The 21,617-nt window shown below is 43.9% G+C and overlaps 1 protein-coding gene across 1 annotated transcript; it reads left to right on the top strand.

Annotated features, from left to right (window-relative positions):
• Window positions 1–461: 461 nt before the first annotated feature.
• On the top strand, window positions 462–20,999 carry LOC119374558 (actin-related protein 10). Its single transcript, XM_037644709.2, has 13 exons — window positions 462–701; window positions 1,265–1,337; window positions 2,358–2,437; window positions 4,887–4,995; window positions 5,604–5,711; window positions 6,559–6,626; window positions 8,615–8,697; window positions 10,613–10,648; window positions 11,848–11,936; window positions 12,630–12,706; window positions 14,734–14,815; window positions 16,122–16,323; window positions 17,624–20,999. Exons 1-13 carry the CDS (start codon window positions 622–624, stop codon window positions 17,755–17,757), a joined length of 1,221 nt encoding a protein of 406 aa, XP_037500637.1. The 5' UTR covers window positions 462–621; the 3' UTR covers window positions 17,758–20,999.
• Window positions 21,000–21,617: the final 618 nt, after the last annotated feature.

Here is a 21,617-nt window from a genome sequence, read left to right as displayed (position 1 = left end):
CGACAAAAGTAGTTCTGCTTGTCAGCGCTAGGTGAAAACATCGCGCAGCGACCATAAATAACACTATACTTCAGGACAATAAACTGTGTACCTCCATGCACGTATGCAACATATGATGTCATATGTCTAGATATTCATATTACTATCAATTTATTTCGCTAAAATAAGATTTCCAAAATGTATTTGAGAAAAAAAAACGATTTTAACTAGTTATACAGCAGCAAATTTAAAAATTTTAATATGTTTACGAATTACCCGACACGACCTCCGTGACCAACGCCGGTGACGGTGTGCACTAAATCACGAAGGCCTTGCATACGACAGAGTAGTTCTGACAATTGACGCTATGCAAAAATGTGGCGCTACAACGTTAATTAACACTACAATTCAGGCACTTCGACTGAAGGGCTACCTCTACACGGAAAAATGCCAACGTACATACGTCTAGGCGTTCGTTACAATATGTCCGCTTCCTTATCGACGACGAAATGTTGTTCTTTCGGTTCTCGTAGACACATTCGGGGCGTGTGTGACCCGTGAATCGCTTCCGTGTTTCGTCTCGGCGGTCATGTTAAACTGCTCGTTGTAGTGTCGAAGGTTCGCGTTGAGTTTCGAGCAAGGATGCCGATCTACGAGGGAATAGGCAGCATGGTGGCCGAGAAAAACTCGGTCGTGTTCGACTTCGGACGCGCCTACACCAAGTGAGTGGTGAATTTCATTGTGGGCGTTCCGAATGTAAGCGCGCGATCTAGATCATTTAGCTTAAGCTTGGGGTAGAAATGCCCAATCTATGCGAAACGTGCTGGTGAATATATGGATCACTGCACTGTTGTGATGGCCCAAAAAAAGGCTAGCGTCTGCTGCCGGTCCTCACCAATCATCGGCGGGGTTTTGCAATGTCGCCACTTCGATCGTGTGCGTTTATCGTAGGGGGTTATTGTGCCGGCACTATTGTCCAGTTGTCTAACGAATGCAGCTTTTTGGCCACTGTGGATATATTGCCGGTAGACGGCATTTTACCATTCCCAGATATTGTGCCGGCATTATCGCCTGATTGCCTGTAGCGACTGCCGGCACAATATCTGGGAGCAGTAAAATGCCGGCTGCGTTCACATTATCTGCGGACTGTGTTGCATTGTACCGATCGGCTTTACGCTCTGTAAAAATTAGCATCGCATTTCACGGTGTGTCACATTTACCCGTGTTGCCTCGTCCAGCTCTTTCTTTCTTTTTTTTTTTGAAAAGTGGTCGTTCATTCATCCAGGTGTGGTTTTGCGCGTGAGCCGAGTCCCAGATGGATCATACCGAGCACCGTTCCGATGGGTCCGAACAACCAGGTATTGATTTTTTTTAGTGCGCATTTTTTGCGTTGCACCTTTGATTGCGATTCTACGGCGAAGCAGCGAGATAATCTTACGAGCGCCTCCGACGTAGCCGTCCAACTAGTTTTAGGGGAGGTTTTTTTAAACAGCGCAGTAGACTGGAGACCAGTTAATGGAGGACCCAGACAACAGCGCTTATTGTCACTGTCCTTCTATTATTGGTCTGTCTCATGCACTGTTTAAAATTCTAGTATGTCTCACCAACTCATCCCAAGCATCCACTTCATAGTAAAGAACTTGAGAGAAGTGTTCGATGCACGTCTTTCAAGGCACGTCATCTCAAACATCAGTGCTACCGAAGTCCTTCAGGTGCCACTGACACTTTACCACAAGCATCCCTGTTTCATCATCATCAGCATCATCTATTCTACCTATAGGGGGAATCACATAAAGGCAAGGGGGTTAAGAAACAACATAAGGGACATGTCATAATACGAATGCAGTATTTGACAGAACAGCCGAACAAAATAGCGTGGAACTGGATAATATACTTGCTGTCAGTGGTGTCAGGGGTGGCAGTTACATCTACAGACGATATTAAGGAATCGGATACAGACAAGAATAAAAATACTGTAGAATAATAAACGTATCGACACTGTTACAAGCAATGAAATGCAAAGCACGTACAGGGAAGAACAATATTACTGTTATTCTTTTCGAATGCAGGCTTGTCTAGTTTTAGTACCTTATTATACCATTGTTGCGGTGATATATTGTGCGCTATAGTGTCCCAATGCCATTGAAGAGGTTGCTGACTTGCTTCATTGAATGTGACTCCCGCGCTGAAACTTGCAGATGACTCTGAAAGGCGGGGTTTTCAGTTTACTGATTAAGGAGTGCAGATTTGCCAGTTGAATTGAACAGTGCTTTTTGATGTGCTTTCTCCATTTCGAGGGTAGCCATTATTGAGCTATAATGTGAAAGCCAGTGACAGAAAATCTGCTGTGTAAAAGCCTTCTTTTTCTTTTTTCGTAGATGCAGCCCATCTGGAACTACTGGGCTCAGGATGACCTCATCACCATGCTCAAGGAGTTCCTGTACACCTTGTATTTCAGGTTGGTCACTGCTAATGCAAATTCTAAAAAAAAAACGGAAGCAATATACAGTGCTCGCAAGCAATTACATTGTGACTTCAAGCCCGAGTTGGGTAAGAGATTGTGAATGTATACTAGAAAGCTAGGTGTCGTGAAGGAAGGAGAGGTACTAGGTCAGATGACGCATTGCAATTGAACTCCAGAAAAGTCAGCCCAGCACAAAATCACATGCCTTTCCCAAACAACAGGTGTGAATGCTGCCCTCGTGTGTCAGGGTCAAGACAACAGATGGGTATGTTCCAATGAACGACCGAAGCTGCACGAGCCTGCTGAGGCAAAGTGTTTGTGAAGTGGTTGTGAAAGAAACTGAGGAAGTGCATATTGACGTAAACCATGCGTACTGGACTGAGCCACTCAAGCGCAAGGTAACATGCTGAGTCATTTTTTGAAGGGGAGGGGAGGGGCGGAGAACAAAACAAGACAGATGGCTTCGTGGAGGATTGTCTTGTGAGGGCTACCTGCATTACAGTTCCTTGCAGCAGCAGACCTCATTATACTCGGTTACAACTTAATAAAAAATGTAGGCTCCGCCTACAGAATCACGGTGTGCCTGCCCTTCACCTGTGAAAGACGGTTGCGCTAGCTGGTCATACTCAAACAACATGCAGGAAGTAAGCTGTAGCCAAATTAAACAAATCAACTGTGTTCTGCCATGATAAGTGTTGGTGGGTGATTGCATGAAAACTGTGCCATGTGCTTTCGCTCGAACGAGGAAGTTGTTTATCTCGAGAAGCAAGGGACAGTGCACCCACGGACATGTGTTTTTGTCTGGCTGTTCTATCTCTCTCTATCACGCCCTCATGTTTTGTGATGATCTTTAGGCGGTGGCAATACTTGTGCATCCAGTTCTTGTATCACAAAAATGCAGGTCGCTTTAAGGAGTACTGACACGATTTTGAGACATCGTAAAAGGGACGTTTTTCGTTTCCTTGGTATCGAGTGTTAACGCTCTCGATACACTGGAGTCAGACAACACATGTAAAACATTTTACTTTGATTTGAAGGTTTTCGTCGCTGAGCATCGGCAAGCCTGCCCCACCGCGATGGACATTATCCCGACGAGTCGGACAGTTCCACTGAGTTTGTGAACTCTGCATTCTGCATGCAGCCTAAATCGCAGAAATTAGTGTTGGAGTCACTGGACGATAATTCATTTATCGTTGTTTACATGCACCACGAGCAGATAACGTATCTGCCACAAGCACATCGTGAGTTGCTGTCCCATGACACCACACTGCGATGACACGCCACTGATAAGCCGTTTCCTTGATATCAAAACCGAAAGTGTTTTTTTTAGGGTACCGGTATTAAAACTATATTCGATGCTTTCCCAGGCACCACAATACTCTTTTTAGGGTTCTTGACACCAGTGCTTTTATTTGGAGCGACAATCCGAAAATATTTAAAATTCGTGTCAGTACTCTTTTAAGTGTTTTTATGATCTGAAAAACCAGCATTTGCGTGAAGCAACTACTTATGTTTATTTACACGGATGGGTCAACCTGCAAGTAGCAATATGAACCCCCGTAATCCTCTTTCATTTGGATTTTATTTCGCTTGCTGCAGTACTTCAGAGAAAATGTTGCTCAGTCATATTACCTTTTCTTTTTCACTGCTAGGTCATTGCTAGTTAGCTGCAGTCAAATTACTTAATTGTGGTTTCAATTTCATCACACATTCCAGCCTGTAATAATCAGCCTTACCTATTTAAAACTGTTTGGTACCACTTAGATCGTGGCATGTTCACTAACCAATCTTATGCTTTGTTGATATTTATAGTAACGCTTGTGTGGTTAGCTCAGGTGGTAGGCAATCTGCTCATGAAATAAATTGGTCCTGAATCGAAACCCGGATGAAGATTTTTTTTCTGTGACTGAAAAGCTTTCTTTAGAAAATCAAATGGCTTTGCCTTGTAACTTTGGTCTGTAATCTTGCATTGATGACAACGATGCAAAGTTTCACAATGCTTTCTCTGCTGTGTAGATTTCTGCAGAGGTGACAAAGCACATGCGTCATCTCATTGCTCTGTGTACATATGTACGCTATAATTCATCATAATTCTACACAGAGAAGCATATTCCAACTTCTGTGTCATTGTTAAATAGCCTGATTTTAGGATTTTGGCTACGACTCTAATCGACACCAGTTGTGACTTTGATTCGCTTGCACTCAGCGTAGGGTGAAATTTATTTTAAAAGGAAGACAGGGTCTCCAATCAATTGATCAGACGGATTTTTTGGACCTATTGAATTAACTGGATCGATCTGCGTTAACATCATTGACATAATGATATGCACCTCCGCATTGACCAAATTTGGGAGGTTGTTGGTGTCACATTACATCGTCGGTTAGCACATATGATTGGTACCTTGATATTCGTATTCCGTTTTCTTTTTCCCCTCCATCTCAGGCATCTTTCGGTGAACCCCAAAGACCGGCGAGTGGTGGTCGTCGAGTCCGTGCTGTGTCCAACACTGTTTCGCAACACGGTTGCACAGGTGCTCTTCGAGCACTTTGAGGTGGGTCTTCGTAGGCCGACTTTAAGTCTTTTTTTTTTTGTACTACCAAAGATGTTTTGCCATTGATAATTTGCACACACTTTAGCAGTAGGTCCCTGTTGACATTTTCACTTCAAAGACAACGTCCTGTATTACAGTAGACTCACAGTAAACGGAAACCTCTTAAGTGAAATTGCTGCTTAAATGAAACGAACGTCTCCATTATGATTAGTTTCACATTTGAGTCCTGCATCCCAGTTCACATCTCAGTAAATGGAACTCCTGTTAAATAAAAGGTATGTTCCGCGTACCTTCAGGTTCCATTTAATGAGGCAATACTGTACATGCATTTTCTAACGAGAAGTTATGCGAGACATATTCTTGAAATGTCATACTTATAGTGTTGTACTTTATCATCATAAATTCGAGCAGCGAAAGGAGCAGCCTTTTGAGTTTTTCACCTGTCGTGTACAAATCGGAGCGTACATAGCGAAGTCAGAAGGATGGCAAAATTGAAAAAAAAAAGAAGGTCAGAAGGATGGAAGTTGACGAGAGACGTGTTCAGAGTGGCACTAGCTGTCATTGATACTTGCTTGCGCTTTGTGTACATAACTCTCGTGACTCTGCAGGTTCCTGCCATTGTGTTTGTTCCGTCGCATCTGATGGCCTTGTACACCCTTGGGATCAACTCTGCACTTGTTCTCGACTGTGGATACTACGAGTCTATCTCACTGCCTATATCCTTTGACTGCATGTTTGCTCGTTTGTTTGTAATGACTCACAGCCCATTAGGAGTGAGAGCTTGCGGTGACGGACAGTAAAGATCAGGCATAGCCTGGCGACACATGTAAGAATAATACAGTCAACTCGCACTTATTCGTACATCCACGTCGTTCATGTGATCAATTTTCTTGACGGTGCAATTGCGCAATGTTTTTCAATTCTGGACAGTTGAGATAAAACGTGTTGAGCTTACGTTCACAAAATGAAAATATTTTATTGTGCCACCACGTGAAGCCTGTCATCATCACTCTCGGATGGATCTATCTTTACCGCTGTAGCCCGCAACACGTGCGTGCCACCGTGTTTCTTCAACTGCACAGGTATCGTTAATGCGATGCATAGTGAACGACATGTACACAGTCCACCACTTTGCCCATTTGTCATGTAGCTCTGATGCACCAATAATGCATGATGAAGCTTCATTGCTGCCAGAGCCACCTTTTAAGGCACCTTCATAATTAATGTGCTGTGTTGCATCAGTGCCAATGTATGCTTTAACACATTTGCAAAAACTTGTTCTGTCGTCATCTCGTAATGACGGTGATAACGGCAGTGGGTTTGATGAACCGAACGATGTCAGCGCCACGCATACAGATCTAGCTGCATGCCTGATTATAGTTATTCTTCTAATTCATCTTCTAAGAAAAAATGTTGCATGTTACTTAGGAGAAAAAGAAGGTACCAGCCAAAAAGTTCGTGTCGCTTGCTCCGTTACCTGCAACTTTGGTGCTTTGGGCAGAAAGACAAGAACAGAAAAAAGTGCTCGTGTGGACACAGTTCCTTAACTAACGTGATGTTCACGTCTATGAAGGAGTCTGTATTCTCAGTGCCTGGCAGGCAATTCCACTCGGAGGACTGGCCATTCATAGGTAAGCTTGATGCTTTGTGCTGTATACATTATTAATTGGCTTTGTAAGCTGCAAATGCTTGAGCATGATGTTTGGTCATGCAGACAAGAAGGCAGAGACATGGGCTAGCGCAAAATCTATTACACTCAAAGCTCACTTTAAAGAAGCCGCTTCTGACGTGAAAATAAATGTTATATTCGTAAATTCGTGATGAGTGTATATTTGTAACACTGTATCCATGACAAGACTATTCATTGAATTAGTTATAACATAATTTTTTTATATTCGTGTTTCTTGTATGGAGATATTGAGTGTATTTAGTTCTGTGTCTCTCCCTTCTTGTCTTTGTATGTTTTAAGTTGCACATTCTCCTGAGCATCCAACTGCACAATGTGCACAACATGATGCAACCTGTCGCGGTGGTCTAGGGGTTATGGTGCTTGACTCCTGACCCGGAGGTCACGGGAACGAATCCCAGCCGCAGCGGCCGCATTTTGATGGAGGCAAAACGCATGGGGCCCGTGTACTTAGATTTTGGTGCACATTAAAAGAACTCCAGGTGGTCGAAATTTTTGGCACCCTCAATTACGCAGTCTCTCACATACCCGCCAACTCTCCTGATTTGCTCGGGAGATTCGCGATTTCTGACCTGTCTTCCCGATTGTGCGATCGCGGCATAAATCTCCGAAGAAACTGCCTCAACCCACTTTCTAAAAAAAAAAAAAAACTACAGTACCAGTATGATCGTGAGTCATCATGAGACCACCCCATCATGTGCACGGTAACTATGCAGCACACAAGTGCTTCTGTCGCTACCGCCCATGACCAAGCTCTGCGAGTACCTGCTGCTTATCGGTGTTGTACTGGGTCAGGTTCACTGACGGATAGTAGTGAAACCTAGATAACTCATTTTGAAGCAGTTTCAATTAGCTAAGCACCAAGCGATGCCTGCGAAGGCATCTAGCTTGCGAAGCACGTAAAAGAAGAAGTGTGCACTGGCCATTGTGCCGGTGGATTCCAAATCCACCGGCACAATTTGGATTTGGATCAGTACGAGGCAAGCGACCCACTTAGGTCCATAGAGTTCAAAATAGCATGGGCTTTACTAAGCTGAGTGCCACCTCATATGAACATGGGAAGAAACAAAATAAGCAGATGACCATTGATCGAGACGGGAAGTACTAGGAGTGCTTACTTCAGTGTTTCCGAAGTTAGATAAATTTATATCTGGTTGTTTATTGAGCATGAAACCGCCAATATAAACCCTGCCAAGCAGTAACATAGCCAGAAACTTTTTTCCGGGGGGGGGGGGGGGGGGGGGGGGCTGTTCAACCATCCATACTTTGTGTATGTTCGTGCATTTGTATGTGTGCATGATATATGCACATGCAAAATTGGAACATTTCGGAGAGGGGGTTCAATTCCCCCCCCCCCCCCCCCCCCCCCCGGCTACGCCACAGTTACCGCGGATGCATTTGTGATTGTGAAATCAGCCATTGGTGGTGTCCATTTCAGCTTGCCGAGAGGAGAGCGAGCCATTTTGGGCTGTCCGTGAAATGAAAGTGCAAATTCTGTGCATCGTGCAGTGCCGTGTTTGTCTCATGTTCACAAAAGCCTCGACTACTGATCTGCAGTGAATTCTGGGAGTACGTTCAAAAAGTGTTGCAGGGACTCTTTGAAGTGACCATTTGAGATGAGGACAATTTTGTTGACCGATCACAGGCGTGGCCAATCACAGGCGATCACAGAAATGGAGTGAGAATGATGATAGTCTCAAAACATTGCCAAAACTTATGAGCAAGATGTAATGCCTGTCGAAAAGGGCGACAGCAGCGCTGTCTGATGGTTTTCACAGCGTGGAACTGGCTAGAATTTTTTTTTTGTCGCTTTCTGTGCCTGCTTTGTTTAAATGCAGCTGCGTGTCACTGAATATTAGGTGTTTGTCCGAGGATTTCACATTGTTAATTGCGCCTGCCATTTTTGTTTGTTTGTCATCTCAACACTTCCAGGCGTATAGAGTCGGAGCTCATGGAACTGGCAACGGTACGAGGCTCGTCCGACGGCGAGTTCTCACTTGCGGAGGCACTTACTGGTGAGCAACATTTCGTTTTTCTTTACGTAAGGGTAATTGCTTTTAACCCTTTTACTCTCGAGTGTTTCTGGCCATGACGCACCCCCAGTGTCGGCTTGGTTTTGGGAATATCAGGTAAGCTTAAAATGCATAGAAATGGCACGTTGTGAAGTCAAGAGGACAGATAGGGATGAAAAGGGGATAAAACAACCACAATTGCTGCTGATAGCAGCAAGCGAGGCTGTTGCGAGTGAGCAAAAGCAGCAATCGGGTCATGTTTCAGTGGAGAGGCAACGGTGCGGGCCTCTGAACTCGACGCACTGCAGCGGACACGCCAACAGAATACAAAAAAAGAAGAAGCCCTGCAAACCCGTGACAGGTGGCACAACAACCCTTCTACTCGTAAGCCCGTAATCGCACACACGCCGCATGGTCGCTCAGCCTGAGAGAGTAGTGAGCGCGGAGTGACCATGCCCCACAGCAAAGAAGGGTGGGCACGGTCACTCCGTACTCTTCAATACACTTGCCAACACGGCAAGGGGCGAAAATACTAGTACTTCTAGAAAGATTCGAGAGATGGCACAACCAGTAAAATCATGCTAGATCATGCTATCTTTGTGCGTTGGTGCAAATTTTCAAACGCACGGTGAAGAACGTACCGGTACATCAGTGACAGCGAAAGGGTTAACATTGGAACTGCTCTAGGGCTGGGCCGGACGACAGATGAGTGTCGAGGGTTGTCACACTCCTGTTCCCAGATATACATGTAGATGGCATAACTGACGGACGAAGCAGTAGCCGCATACTGAAAATGGAGAAGTGCGGCACGAGCGAACCGAAACGTGTGCTGTGTGTGTGGTGGACTCAAACCAAAGACTCTGTGGTGATTGTGCCGTGTGGGTAGTTATATAACGGGGCGGGGGGGAGGGGGTGGGGGCAACGGTGCAATAAATAACGTCACAATGCCATCCTCGGTGCATCCGTACTGTTTGAATAATGTAATCGCAGTGACCCACACAAAATCACAAAACGTGACAGAAAATCACGAGGGAAACACAGGAGAACCACAGCTCCGCTGTTGCTGCAGATTTCACACCGGGTGGAACTGGGGTAATTCTTGTTTTTGTGTACTTTAGAGCAGCAATTATGTTTGCCTTTCAGGATGTAAGTGTTATTAAACACGAAGAAAGGATGCCAATGTATTTGACATACTCGTACTTGAAACATAAGTTTTTTTCCCATCTTTCTCTCCTTTTCTTTTTGTTTGTTTTCACTTTGAATTTACAGAATTCGCTGCAGTGCATGCTCAGTAAATAAACTGAAAAAAAAAAAGAGCATAAACTGAAACACATGTAAGCTTCATTGCAACAAACTTGCAACTGAAGCAAAGGTACTTGCCGTGTTTTTACGTCCAAGTAAGATTATAGATACTTTCGTTATATTGGATGTTTAGTATAGGCATGTACTTGTTGTATTCCAATATCTACTAGAAACATTTCAGGTTTACCTTAGTTTTGTTCGATAACTGCATAAATTTATTGTCTTTATATTGAACTTTGGTTGTGATACTAAATAGGCCCTGCAAGGTGTGGACTTGTCCATCAATTAATGAGCCTAGCGCACTGGAATGCTTGTTGAATTTAACCTTGAACACATTACATAATGACCGATGGCCCCATTTCTAGGGAGAGGTTGGCACTGGGGTATTGTTTACATAGGGAAGGATCATCCACTTTTGTTGAAGGTTCATGAGAGGACATTATTTTAGTTGACATGCCTACACTAACTGCGGACTAAATACTGTAGTCTGTGTGTGTGTGTGTGTGTGGAGTGTTATTTTTGTTTTTGCAAATCGTTTGGCTTGAGCATATCTTCCGATTGTATCGAACTGTTACCTCCTTGCCTTCAACATTTCTTTCGTTCTTGTTTTTCACAGATCCCATCAGGGAATCTGTTTTAGAAGACATCAAAGGTAAGAATGTGGGTTTTTCTTTTGTGTTTTGCTTGTCATCATTATCAGTGGCCTATTTTTTAATGCCGATGATAAATATTAAAGCCTCTACCAGTGATTTCCAGTTGACCCTCTCTTAGTGCGAGCTGATTCCATTCTAAGCCTGCAATTTTCAAAAATTTCATCTAATTCTTGCCACCCTCAGCTGCATTTCCCATCCCTTGGTATCCATTCCAGCACTCTGAGTGACCATCCGTTGTCTGCGCTGCGCATTACATGACCAACCAATGTGTTTTTTTTGTTTGTTTGTTTAACGTCAATTACAACATTGGCTACCCCTTCTTGTTCTCTGAGCCACTTGGCTGTCTTTTTGTCTATTGATCATCATTTATTATGATAATTATGATGAAAGACCCCTGCTTGGGGTATTACATAGGGGGGACAAGGGGGTATTCAGAATTTACGATGATCAGTTCAAGGGGCACTAAACAGAAAAACGATTTTTCTCAGATTAGTAAATTACTCATTCACAATACCAAAATCACCATGCTCGGTGCGAGAGGGCTCTTCGTAAGCGAGCAAACACACAAAAAGAAAGTGCGAGTGACCCCACCTTGGAATTCCTGCGCCAAACACCGTGACGTCATAGATGTTAACAGCGTCTACAAAGTCCTACGTAGTTTCTAATCAGTAAAAATGAAGTACACTGTCTTCTGAGAGGGCCATAGTCTTAACATACCAAGTTTCAGGAAATTTCGTTGTGCCAATGCCGCCAAAATACAAAAAACGCACTTTGAAATCTATGACGTCACGCATGGAGGTTTCAGCACAAAATTTAAAAACAGAACTTTGTTCTCGATTTTCTCCTGTATTAGTAAACCTATGATGGTAAAATTAACGGCATTAGAATTCTCAGAGTACAATTTATCTATCTAAACCGATTCATTGTTTCATTTTAGTGTCCTTTTAATATCAACGGAAATAAAAGCATGTGAGCAATTATTCGATTAGTAAAAACAACAGTAAAGTGAAGAACGCATGTGTTTTTGCTGTTTGTCAAAATGCTGATGTATCATTAAGAAAACCACGATAACATAGCCCAACGGGTGGGGGACTAGGAGGGTAGGGTCAGCCGAGTCCTTATATTGTACCTGAACACTCACATTGTTGCCGTAGAAAGAAAACTAACAGGAGTTACCGTTTTTGTTTGTGCTCGACAGTCCGTACTTGTTTTGTGACCACCCACGAGAGGGCGCTTCAGCTGCAGGTTTGGGGATTTGCAAGGAGCAACAATGCCGAGGTCATTCCGGTGAGCCCGATTCTTAAATGTTGAATACGTTGCCTTCTTAGTGAAGTCGAGCGGCTCGGCGTAGGCTGCAGAAACTAGAGCGGCAGAATTTAAAGACGTTAACCTAGTGACTGCAAGGGAAGTCTCAGAAGCTGCGTTAGTGTTTTGAACTTCTGTGCATGTGAGGAATGTCAAGATCAAAGCTGGGTATTTGTGACGTAATTTCTGTATTTGTAATGCAATAAGGCTTATCGTAGGTTTTAGCACAAGGAAATACATAGACGTAAAAGAAGACACAAGGACACAGCACTGCTAAAAACTCCTGTGTCTTTTTTCGCGTCTTCGTGTTACTTTGTGCTAAAACATAAGATATGCAGTACCAACTAACCCGTGAGTCAGTTTTATGCAATAAGGCTATTCATATTGTTTTGGAAAAATTGTTATATCAGAAATTCTTATTTAGGATGCCACTCTGTATCATTGAAAAAGCCCTTGAACTGGGACTTTACAGTCTGCCCTTTGTTTTTTTGCCTGTGAAACCTGCATGAACCTGGCATGGGCTATAGCAGACGAGCGCTACGAGTGAAATGACGAGCTTCTGTGATAAGCGAGCAAACAGAAGCAAAGTAGCTCCTGTAATCATTTGCTCTTTTACCGCATGCGTCATGGGCGTATTCCTGCTGTCATGACTCTGCACTTATTGGCTTTCCTCAGGATCCTCCTCCACCACCGCCAGACGCCAAGTATCCATTGGACGGCGACAAGATCATCACCATTCCAGGGACCTTAAGGTGAGCATTCGCTTCTAACAATGACAGCCACTCAGCGTTCTCATTCAGATTGTGAAGTTGCTGCTTGAGTATTGCATTTCGGGGTTGTAGAATCATTGCATTCAAGCATCTGTGCTTATTCAAAACGCCTCGACTTTCTTTTATTTTTCTGTATTTTTTACTTTGTTTCGTCACGGCCGGTCTGGAGGCGCGCGCTCGCTCCTTCCTTTACGGCCTATGCACGGGGAGCTGTCTCTCCCTATAGCCGCAACATCGTCGGGGCGCTCCAAGCCAACCTGCTCCTGGCGGTTGCAGAGGCTAGCGCGCGCAGGGAGTTCTTCGCTTCAGACTTACCGTGCCCTTTCTGAAGTTACTCTATATGGTATATGGCACCAATGCAATAGAAATATGGTAGCAAGTATATGTGATGACTCTGTCAAATTCTGCTTTTCAGAAGGGGTGGCACATGCTCTCATACGCCCGCTTCTGTTGCTTGGCAGAGCATCGACGCAGTTATAACAGAGCCTTATTTTAGTTTTCTGTAACTTCGAAAATAAATAAAAGGATGAATATTGCATTTGGCACGCATGCGCGATCGTGCATCGCACCAGAAGGCTCAGCCGCATGATCCGTCACCGACCGGCGTAAGAAATGACACAAAACCTATTCTTTGGGAAAAATGGTTTAGGAAACGTTTATGTCAAATGCACATGCTGATCGTCGCTGTACTTGAAAATAACAAAATTGCACTTTTTTTTGTTGAAGGCATCATAATTCGTGCTTCAATATTGAAATAAATACTTCAAAAAGGTGAAAGTCACTGCATAATGGCCAAGGTTTTCCGCAAGTAGCTTTGAGTCACAATCACAGTAGCAGGAATAATAATAATAATAATACATTGTTCAAAATAGAAATAAACAAACAAGGTAAGAATAACATGAAATAGCACGGACTCATATAGCCTCAGACAAGCACTAAAGTACACAAAATCAGAATAAAAGCCGAAGTCGCACCATACTATGCTTAGTCCCTGCATACATACAGAATCCCAAGCTCACACGAGTTCAGATGCAGTCTTCAGTGCGCATGTGAAGACATGAGAAAAATATTCAGATGAAATAATGCTCGCCGGAGACGAAGAGGAAACATAAAAAAACTTTAAGAGAATCCTTTCAATGGGAAACAGAATGTTCTCCTTGGTACTGCAACAATATATTGCGCATGAAGAATTAAAAAAAAAACACTGCTGGTAAACACTGCAGTGACGATCACATATTGTCCCCACACGCACCTGTACTTCCTTCACAGCTTCCTACAACCGGAAGAAGTAATTAGCACGAGAAATTGGCCGGCACAGCTAGTTTACAATAGGAAGCGCATGCGGCGCAACGCACTTTAGGGGGTTGGCTCGAGACACCCTCACGCGGAGCGCGCCATTGTGACTGTATAAAAAAAGTTCCATTGTACTCCCGGTGACTGCTCAGGCCGTAAGGAAGGGAGCGAGCGCGCTCCTCCACCGGCCGTGGTTTCGTGTACCATTCCGCATTCTTTCACAAGTACAGCAGGTTGCATCTCCTAACTTCGGCTTTTCAATACCTAACACTTCATATTGATTGATATCATAACTGTTCTGGTTACTTAAAACACAAAAATTTGATGGTTATAGAATGGTTTTGTCTCCATGAGCAGTCGGATGCACATGTATGTGCATGGGTGCAAAGGCATGTCACCCACCCCGAAAACTCAGAGGTATGGCATTCTGGTGCTGAGTGAGGCCGAGGGTTTGGTTTCTGACCTCCACAGTTATTTTCCATGCCAGAATGCAAGAATGCTTGTGTACTTATAGTACTTACGTGCATGTTAAAGAAGCTCAGGGGGTCGAAATTCGTTCATTACCACATCCCTCATAGCTTGCAAGTTGCTTTCACATGTGCATTAAGGCCCTAGTACATGGTTCTAAAAAAAGTTACAGTGCCTTTATGATGCACTTATTGCAATGAGTGTAGTGAACATTCAGTTGCAATTTCTGCTGTTTGTGTTCTGGACAGAGAGTACGCAGCTGAGGCTCTGTTCGAATTGGACGGCGACATGAAGTCCATAGCAACGCTGCTTCTGGATTCCATCATTAAGGTGAGTGAGATTTTTTGGGGCACCGTAGGCACCTGTCAGACTCTTGTTTGTGGTTTCTGATGCACTCTCATGACTAAAGAAAACACTTTATCAACGCTGACGCACCGTAGCTGCTGTCTCGAGCCATGTTGTTGGAACAGAGTGGGCCTTCATTTTTTATTTGTTGGCAATAATGAATGTTTCCCTTCGGAAGAAATGGCATGGGGCTTTGAAAAAAGCACTTTAGCTGCATAATTTTATTTAATGTTAACTTTGTAGAGTTTTAACCCCAGGAAACCCAGACTCCAATCCACATTGAGGAAACTTGATCACTTCATTTTTGCCGTAATGATTACACCCATATAAAAATATATATATGCACAGATAAGTTAGTTTAGATTGATGTAATTATAGTAATTAATTACTAATTGGATTTCCGAAGTACGCACAACTGAAAAATTTTTGCCATATTAACGAAAAGGATGTTTCGGTGGCAGACCCAGAAAAGGGGGGGACAAGGTATGTACAGTCTCGTCCACTGTTAATGTGAACACAGCTCGGGGTGGCAGGGCTTCGCGGAGTGCGAGTGTATCCGGCGTGGCCGTGCATCAAAGTGAAGCAGCATCAGAGGAACTGGTGCTCCGCGTAGTGCTGCCATGCTGAGCCATGTTCACCCTAAGAGTGTGCGAGCCCGTACACTGTGTCATACGCGCTTCTTTTTGTATTTTTGTGTAACCAGTCCGTTACATGTACAACCACTGCCTTGTGCGAACCACCCCCGAATGTCTGGGAACCTTCCAGATTACTTTAGAATCTTCTGATAAGCTTGAGTGCACAACGCGAATAGTAGAGTTCATTCTAGAACTAACCCAGCTACCAACGATAATGCTGGAATCTTCGGTGCCACGGGTATAAAATGCCGATGTGCTTTACTGCTGATCAGATTACTGATGGCCGACGACGGTACCTGCCACTATCAGTGCAAGCTTGTATTGCCACTTTTCATTTTCTGGGCACATGTTCGGCTGAATAAAGAGTTTCGTCTTGAACACGCCGACCGCCGCCTTCTTCAACGTCACGACCACGTGACAATAGTATGCTTCACCCCCTTCCCTTTACGACGTGATGCTATTCTGTATTTGATCCAGGTATGTTCCAAGTTCCCCACACTTAATAAAACACAAATGTCAAGGTGCTAGACTGTGTGTATCGTAGATAGTACTTTCATACAGCCATGTGATGCAGCTGTGCGGGGTTGGACAAAGCCTGTGGTTTCCTTGGGAAATAGGTCAAAGGAGGTACGCACTCTGGATGTCATATGTTGTAGGCCCCGTTGGATTCTCGGAAGACCCTGGCCCAAAACATCGTGGTCATGGGCGGGAGCTCTATGATGCCCGGCTTCAAGCACCGCCTTGCCGCTGAGCTGAAGAGCCTGGTCCAGGACCCAGCATACTCACGCAAGATTAACATGAACACATTCAAGTTCCACACCCCGCCCAGCAAGGAGAACTACACCGCGTGGCTCGGAGGTAATGGGGATAAGACACCGAGGTGTTGGAAGTAGCTAAGCACGGACAAATATCTGAGTGCTTTGAATACTCGAACGAATACTACAGCATTCGAATTCGCTTCGAAACTAGTAATTTAAAATTTTCGAAGTTTCAAAGTATTCGAAACAAACGAATAAGATGTACATATTTCGGCATGCAACCTCCCTGAAAAGGTGGTTTCACTGCAGCGCGGGACTGCTACGCCGTGAAACCGTCTATCCAGGGGAAATCCGCATCGCCGCGAAGCCTCAGAGTTGCACTTATTCTTGGAAAGGTCACGAAGCAGCAACTCGCCCTAATTGCCACCGTAATCTTCTTACTCTTCTTGGAAGCCTATCCTGAAATCAGTTTAGGGTGACTAATTATGCATCAAGAACTCTGTAGCATATGGCGGTACACAGCGGTTGAGAAGACAAACACGAAACAAAAGGACAACACAAGCACTGAATGTTGTTGTTGTGTTTTTTGTTTGTCCTTTACACCGTCTGTGCACTGCCATACGGTATAATGATCAACCGACTAGGCCACTAGTAAATTTTAAGAACTCTATTTTCGATAAATTTGCAATCATAGATTCATTGTAAATCAACGTCAAAATTAAATATTTTCTACCGAAACTGCCAACGCTGTTACATCAGCGGTAGGATGTTGACTTCAATGTCTCTTTTTCGAATTTATTCACATTAGTGCAATAACATTTCTAGAAATGTGCAAGGTTAAATCTCTAGCTTCCTTAGAACACAACATAATACATTTTTACCAATAAAAAATTAATACATAAGCACATAAGCCCTAGCAGATGATGTCAGTGTGACACCACATACAGCAGACTCTCATTAAACTGAACCTGAAGGGACCAGGAAAATCTGTTCCATTTAACAGGAGTTCCATTTACTGAGAGGTTAACAGGGGTGCAGAAATTAAGTACAAAACCACTCATGCTAGATGCAGTTGTTCCATTTAACCAGCAATTTCGTTTAAGAGATTTCCGTTTACCGAAAGTCTACTGTATGTTGATGCCTCGAACTTTCACCTGGTACGAGAAGTTCAATATGGTGGATGCCACGAACTTTGATATGGTACAAAAACTTCAAGGTGGTAGTGCCACCTGTGTTTTCTTGAGGCAAGGATGGCGTTTTTGGTGTTGTGGTTAAGACAGTTCACTAATACGAGACAAAATCACATTTTTCGTTAAAAGTCCCTTTAATAGAGATGTTTACGCTTCTGTTTCTATAAGTGAAATGGCTCATTGCATAAGTTCGTCCGTCATCATTTGCAGCGTCGATCTACGGTTCTACAGATGCAGTGAACACGCACTGCATCACGAAGGACCAGTTCATCACCAACAACCGGCACATTCCAGACTGGTCGGACCAGGCATGGCTAGCTCTGTCAAGCAGCAAGTCAGTTTAAAAAAGAAAGGACTGCCCGTCCTCGTTGAGGACCAAAGACGGTGTTCGTTCCATCTTCTGTGTCGTGCCGCCACTGCCGTCAGCCTCGAAACGCGACTCGTTTTTTCCTCATAAACCACGTTGTACACAAGTGCCGAAGAGACATGGTCAGCTCAGAAACATTGATGTTCCGCAGTGATCGACAAGTGCGGAGCTATGCCCACAGCAAAGGTGACTTTTGTTTTGCCGACGTTCGTTCGACTGCAAGCTTGGTGTACGAACTATGTTCGTGCTGTTCGTTTTTATGTTGACGAATGAATCTGTTGCTCACCTGCATTTTCATTGTAATGATATCTGCCGGTTTTGTCTGAAGTGCTTTTGCCTGTTTTACTCATGATGTGTATTGGCATCGTGCTCGTATGCCTCGTAGTCATGTCTTGGCTCTGGCATGTGAAACCCCAGAATTTTTTTACAGCGAAAGCTGTTATGAGATCACAACGGCCGATCTTGGTGGCGTAGTTGTCCGTCACTTCCGCCGGTGTCCGTAACCGCTATCGCGCTCAATGAGAAAAAAATGTCCGGGATCGAGTGGGATTCGAACCCAGGCCCTCAGCGTGGTAGTCGAGTATTCCACCGCAGAGCCACGCCGGTGTTCGGAACTCCGTTGCAAACAAGCTGTATACAGGCTTCATGGTCGGGCTAGGAATCACGTCAACAGATGTAATATAGTGTGGTGGAAATGTGAAATAACAACTAGGCATCGCACAATGCGAATTGTGTAACGAGTGTGTGATTTAAAGCACCCCACCCATTACAAATGGCTCAGCCATAATTCTTCGTCTCTAGCCACAGCATCAAGAAAGTGCACATAATGCCTTACAGATGTGTAGTGGGTACCTCGCTTCTCCAAAGAATGATGAATAATGGCACAGTGGGTATGACCCTACTTCCCAAAATTATGATTATTTATAGCAGTGTTGTAGGCGTTACAGAAAAAAAGTAACTAAATACGTTACTCGTTACGCTAACAAAAAAGGAACGCGTTACCACCCTACGTTACCTCTTAAAAAAGGTAACGCGTTACCGTTACAGTTACCGAAAAAAGTAACGGGCGTTACTTCTGCCGTTACTCATTAGTCAGAATTTTTAATAACCGCATTTTCGCAGCAGGAATCCCAAATAACAGTCTTATAAAGCTACAATTTTTCTGAATAATGTACTGATTTAATGAGAATAAGTTTTCCAAATGTGTGTACCTTGGCAAGAGTATAGTGACCTAAAGTCGTCTCTACAGTTACATCTGGTGGCTCAAGCTCTGCAGCACATGGTAAAGCCATTTTTCTCAGTGTGACATTAAACACAAGATGAGATTTGAAAGAAAACACAAAATGAAGAAAACAACACAAAAAGAACAAAATGAAATGAAAGAAAACAACCCAACTGTCAGCAAATTTACACTAATTCTGACGGTGTGCTTCTGCTAACAAGACAGATGCTCAAATAGTCATAAAGAAATTCTTAAACGGCTTAGTTCAGGGGAAGAAATGATTACACAAATATACAATTTTCCCCCTTTAACCTGTATAATTGCCGCAAAAATTGCAAGCGTTTATGTGAAGGTGTTGAAGGTCAGCCTCGTTTGTGGAAAATTCTAATGACTCTAGAAACGTGTACCCGCACTTGCCGATAGAAAAGATTGCCTCGCTTCCTAGTGAATACGTCCGCACCTACGCTAAAGAGGCGCTCCACGGACGCTAAAGGCCCGAACACACGTACGCGTTGGTACACGTACGCGCAGCTGCGCGCCCTCCCTCTCCACAGGGAGAGGGCGCGACGCCGCGTCAAAAAGTCACGCGTTGACGCGCTGCAACGCGTACGTGTGTTCGGGCCTTAACACCTGGCGGGCCGAGAGCAGTCCGCCGCTGCGACAAACGAAAGTCGGGCCAGCTCTGCAATAGTGGCGCCCAGGTGTCTTGTGTAAAACTCCTGGGATAATTCGGAAAAAAATGTAACGAGTAACGCGACACCTCACGTTACCGAAAAATGTTAACGTAAGTACGTTACCCGTTACAGTTCCGAAATGGTAACGAGTACGTTACTAAGTTACCGAAAAAGGTAACGCGTTACAGGTAACGCCGTTACTTGTAACGCGTTACCGCCAACACTGATTTATAGCATACTGGGTACCTTGCCACTGTAGTTGTAGTAGTCGCCCCAGAAGAGTTTACAACGGGCTCTAGAAAGGCTGCTCCTCATGCTTTTGCTGTGACCGTGCTGCGTGTGCCGCGCAGGCTTGGCGTTTTTTTACTCATTGCTGGTTGAACGCTGAAGACACTCTACCCTCTCGCTTGAGGAAAGACCTTTGTTCGCTTCATCGCTAATTAATGTGAATGGTGAAGTTAGTTAAATCTGGTTAAAGGGACACTAAAGAGCAAGACGATTTTTCTCGCATTAGTAAAGTAGTCTTCCACGATACCAAAAACACCACGCTTTCTGCGCGAAGACGCTTAATAAGCGAGAAAACGCGAAAAAAGGATGTACAGGTGGCGACGCCACCTTGGAATTCCCGCACCATTTGCCGTGACGTCAGATGTTTTTGACGGCGCCTGCTTGGGCCTACGTGTTTCCTAACCGGTTAAATCGAAGTACATTGTCCTCTGAGGGGGCCAGAGACTTGACATTACGAGTTTGTGGAAATTTCGTCGAGCCAGTGGCGCCAAAATACGTTAGGTACTCTTTGAAGTCTTTTACGTCACGAATTACAAAGTTCGGCGCGAAATTTAAAAATGAAGCTTTGAAGTTGGTTTTCTCCTCTAATAATAAACCCACGGTGGTGAAATAAACTACACAATAGTTCTCCGAGCACACTTTATCAATCTAAACCAATCCATTGTTTCTCTTTAGTGTCCCTTTAAGAAGGCCTTGAAATGATATTGCCTTTCTAAGGTACTTGTGTGCCTTTGTCACTTTTCATCAGGCTTCTCCGGCAACCAGGATGATGTGGTGTCGCAAATCAATGGCTATGCCTCAGCAATCACGAATTGCCTAGCTTTCACGCAATTTCAACCCATTTATTGCTAGAGCTACAATACTTTTGGAAATGTATTGTGTGAGGGACACTTTTTCAAGATGACTTAGGGTGCACAGTTCTATATGCAACATGAAAATGGCACTCCTGTTTGACGACAGGTGGTGCAGGGATCTTATTTTATTATGAGGTGCCGAAGAGTTTGCTGCTAATAAAGCAATTTATGAAAGAAAAAAGTCGCAGGTTTCCTCATACTGGTGACATTAACTTTTGCCGATGAGTCATTCGAATGTATGGCAACTCCTTGTGTCACTGCTCTTTTATTAGTGTCACGTGGGTCATCACTGTGTTATTGTTTTCAGGACATTCGTGGAAGTCATTTTGATGCAGAATTGCTATGTTGGGCCATCTATTCTTTCTTTACAACGCAATCTGGTATTTCTTATCGTAAATCATTAACTAGGCCCGCGAGAAGAGGCGCGGTAAAAATTCACGATGTCGCTGCGGAAGCAAGGGCGTGCGAAATCCAAGGTGGCGTCGCCTTGGATTTCCCAAACCTTGGTTTTCATGTTCTATTGTTTTTATTCTTTCTACATTTCTGCCACCAATCCTCCAATGGCCTTTTACTGGTCTCTGTTGCTGACATGTTCACCTCTTTTGTACTATCCCTAAAAGTAAGGGGTTTATGTGGGCTATAACAAAGTCAAATCAACGCAGATGAAGACGGACACACACACAAAAAAAAGAACGAGGCGTAGAAGAACAGTTCTAATGCAAAAGACCAACTGAACCAACAGTGTATGTGGGCTAGTTCCCAAACACAACGAGGAACCAAGTTGCGCTTATATTTTACT

Source organism: Rhipicephalus sanguineus, chromosome 11, assembly GCF_013339695.2.
Source record: "Rhipicephalus sanguineus isolate Rsan-2018 chromosome 11, BIME_Rsan_1.4, whole genome shotgun sequence".
Taxonomy (NCBI): domain Eukaryota; kingdom Metazoa; phylum Arthropoda; class Arachnida; order Ixodida; family Ixodidae; genus Rhipicephalus; species Rhipicephalus sanguineus.
Note: the sequence above shows the minus strand (reverse complement) of the source record. Positions and strands in the feature narration are given on the sequence as shown.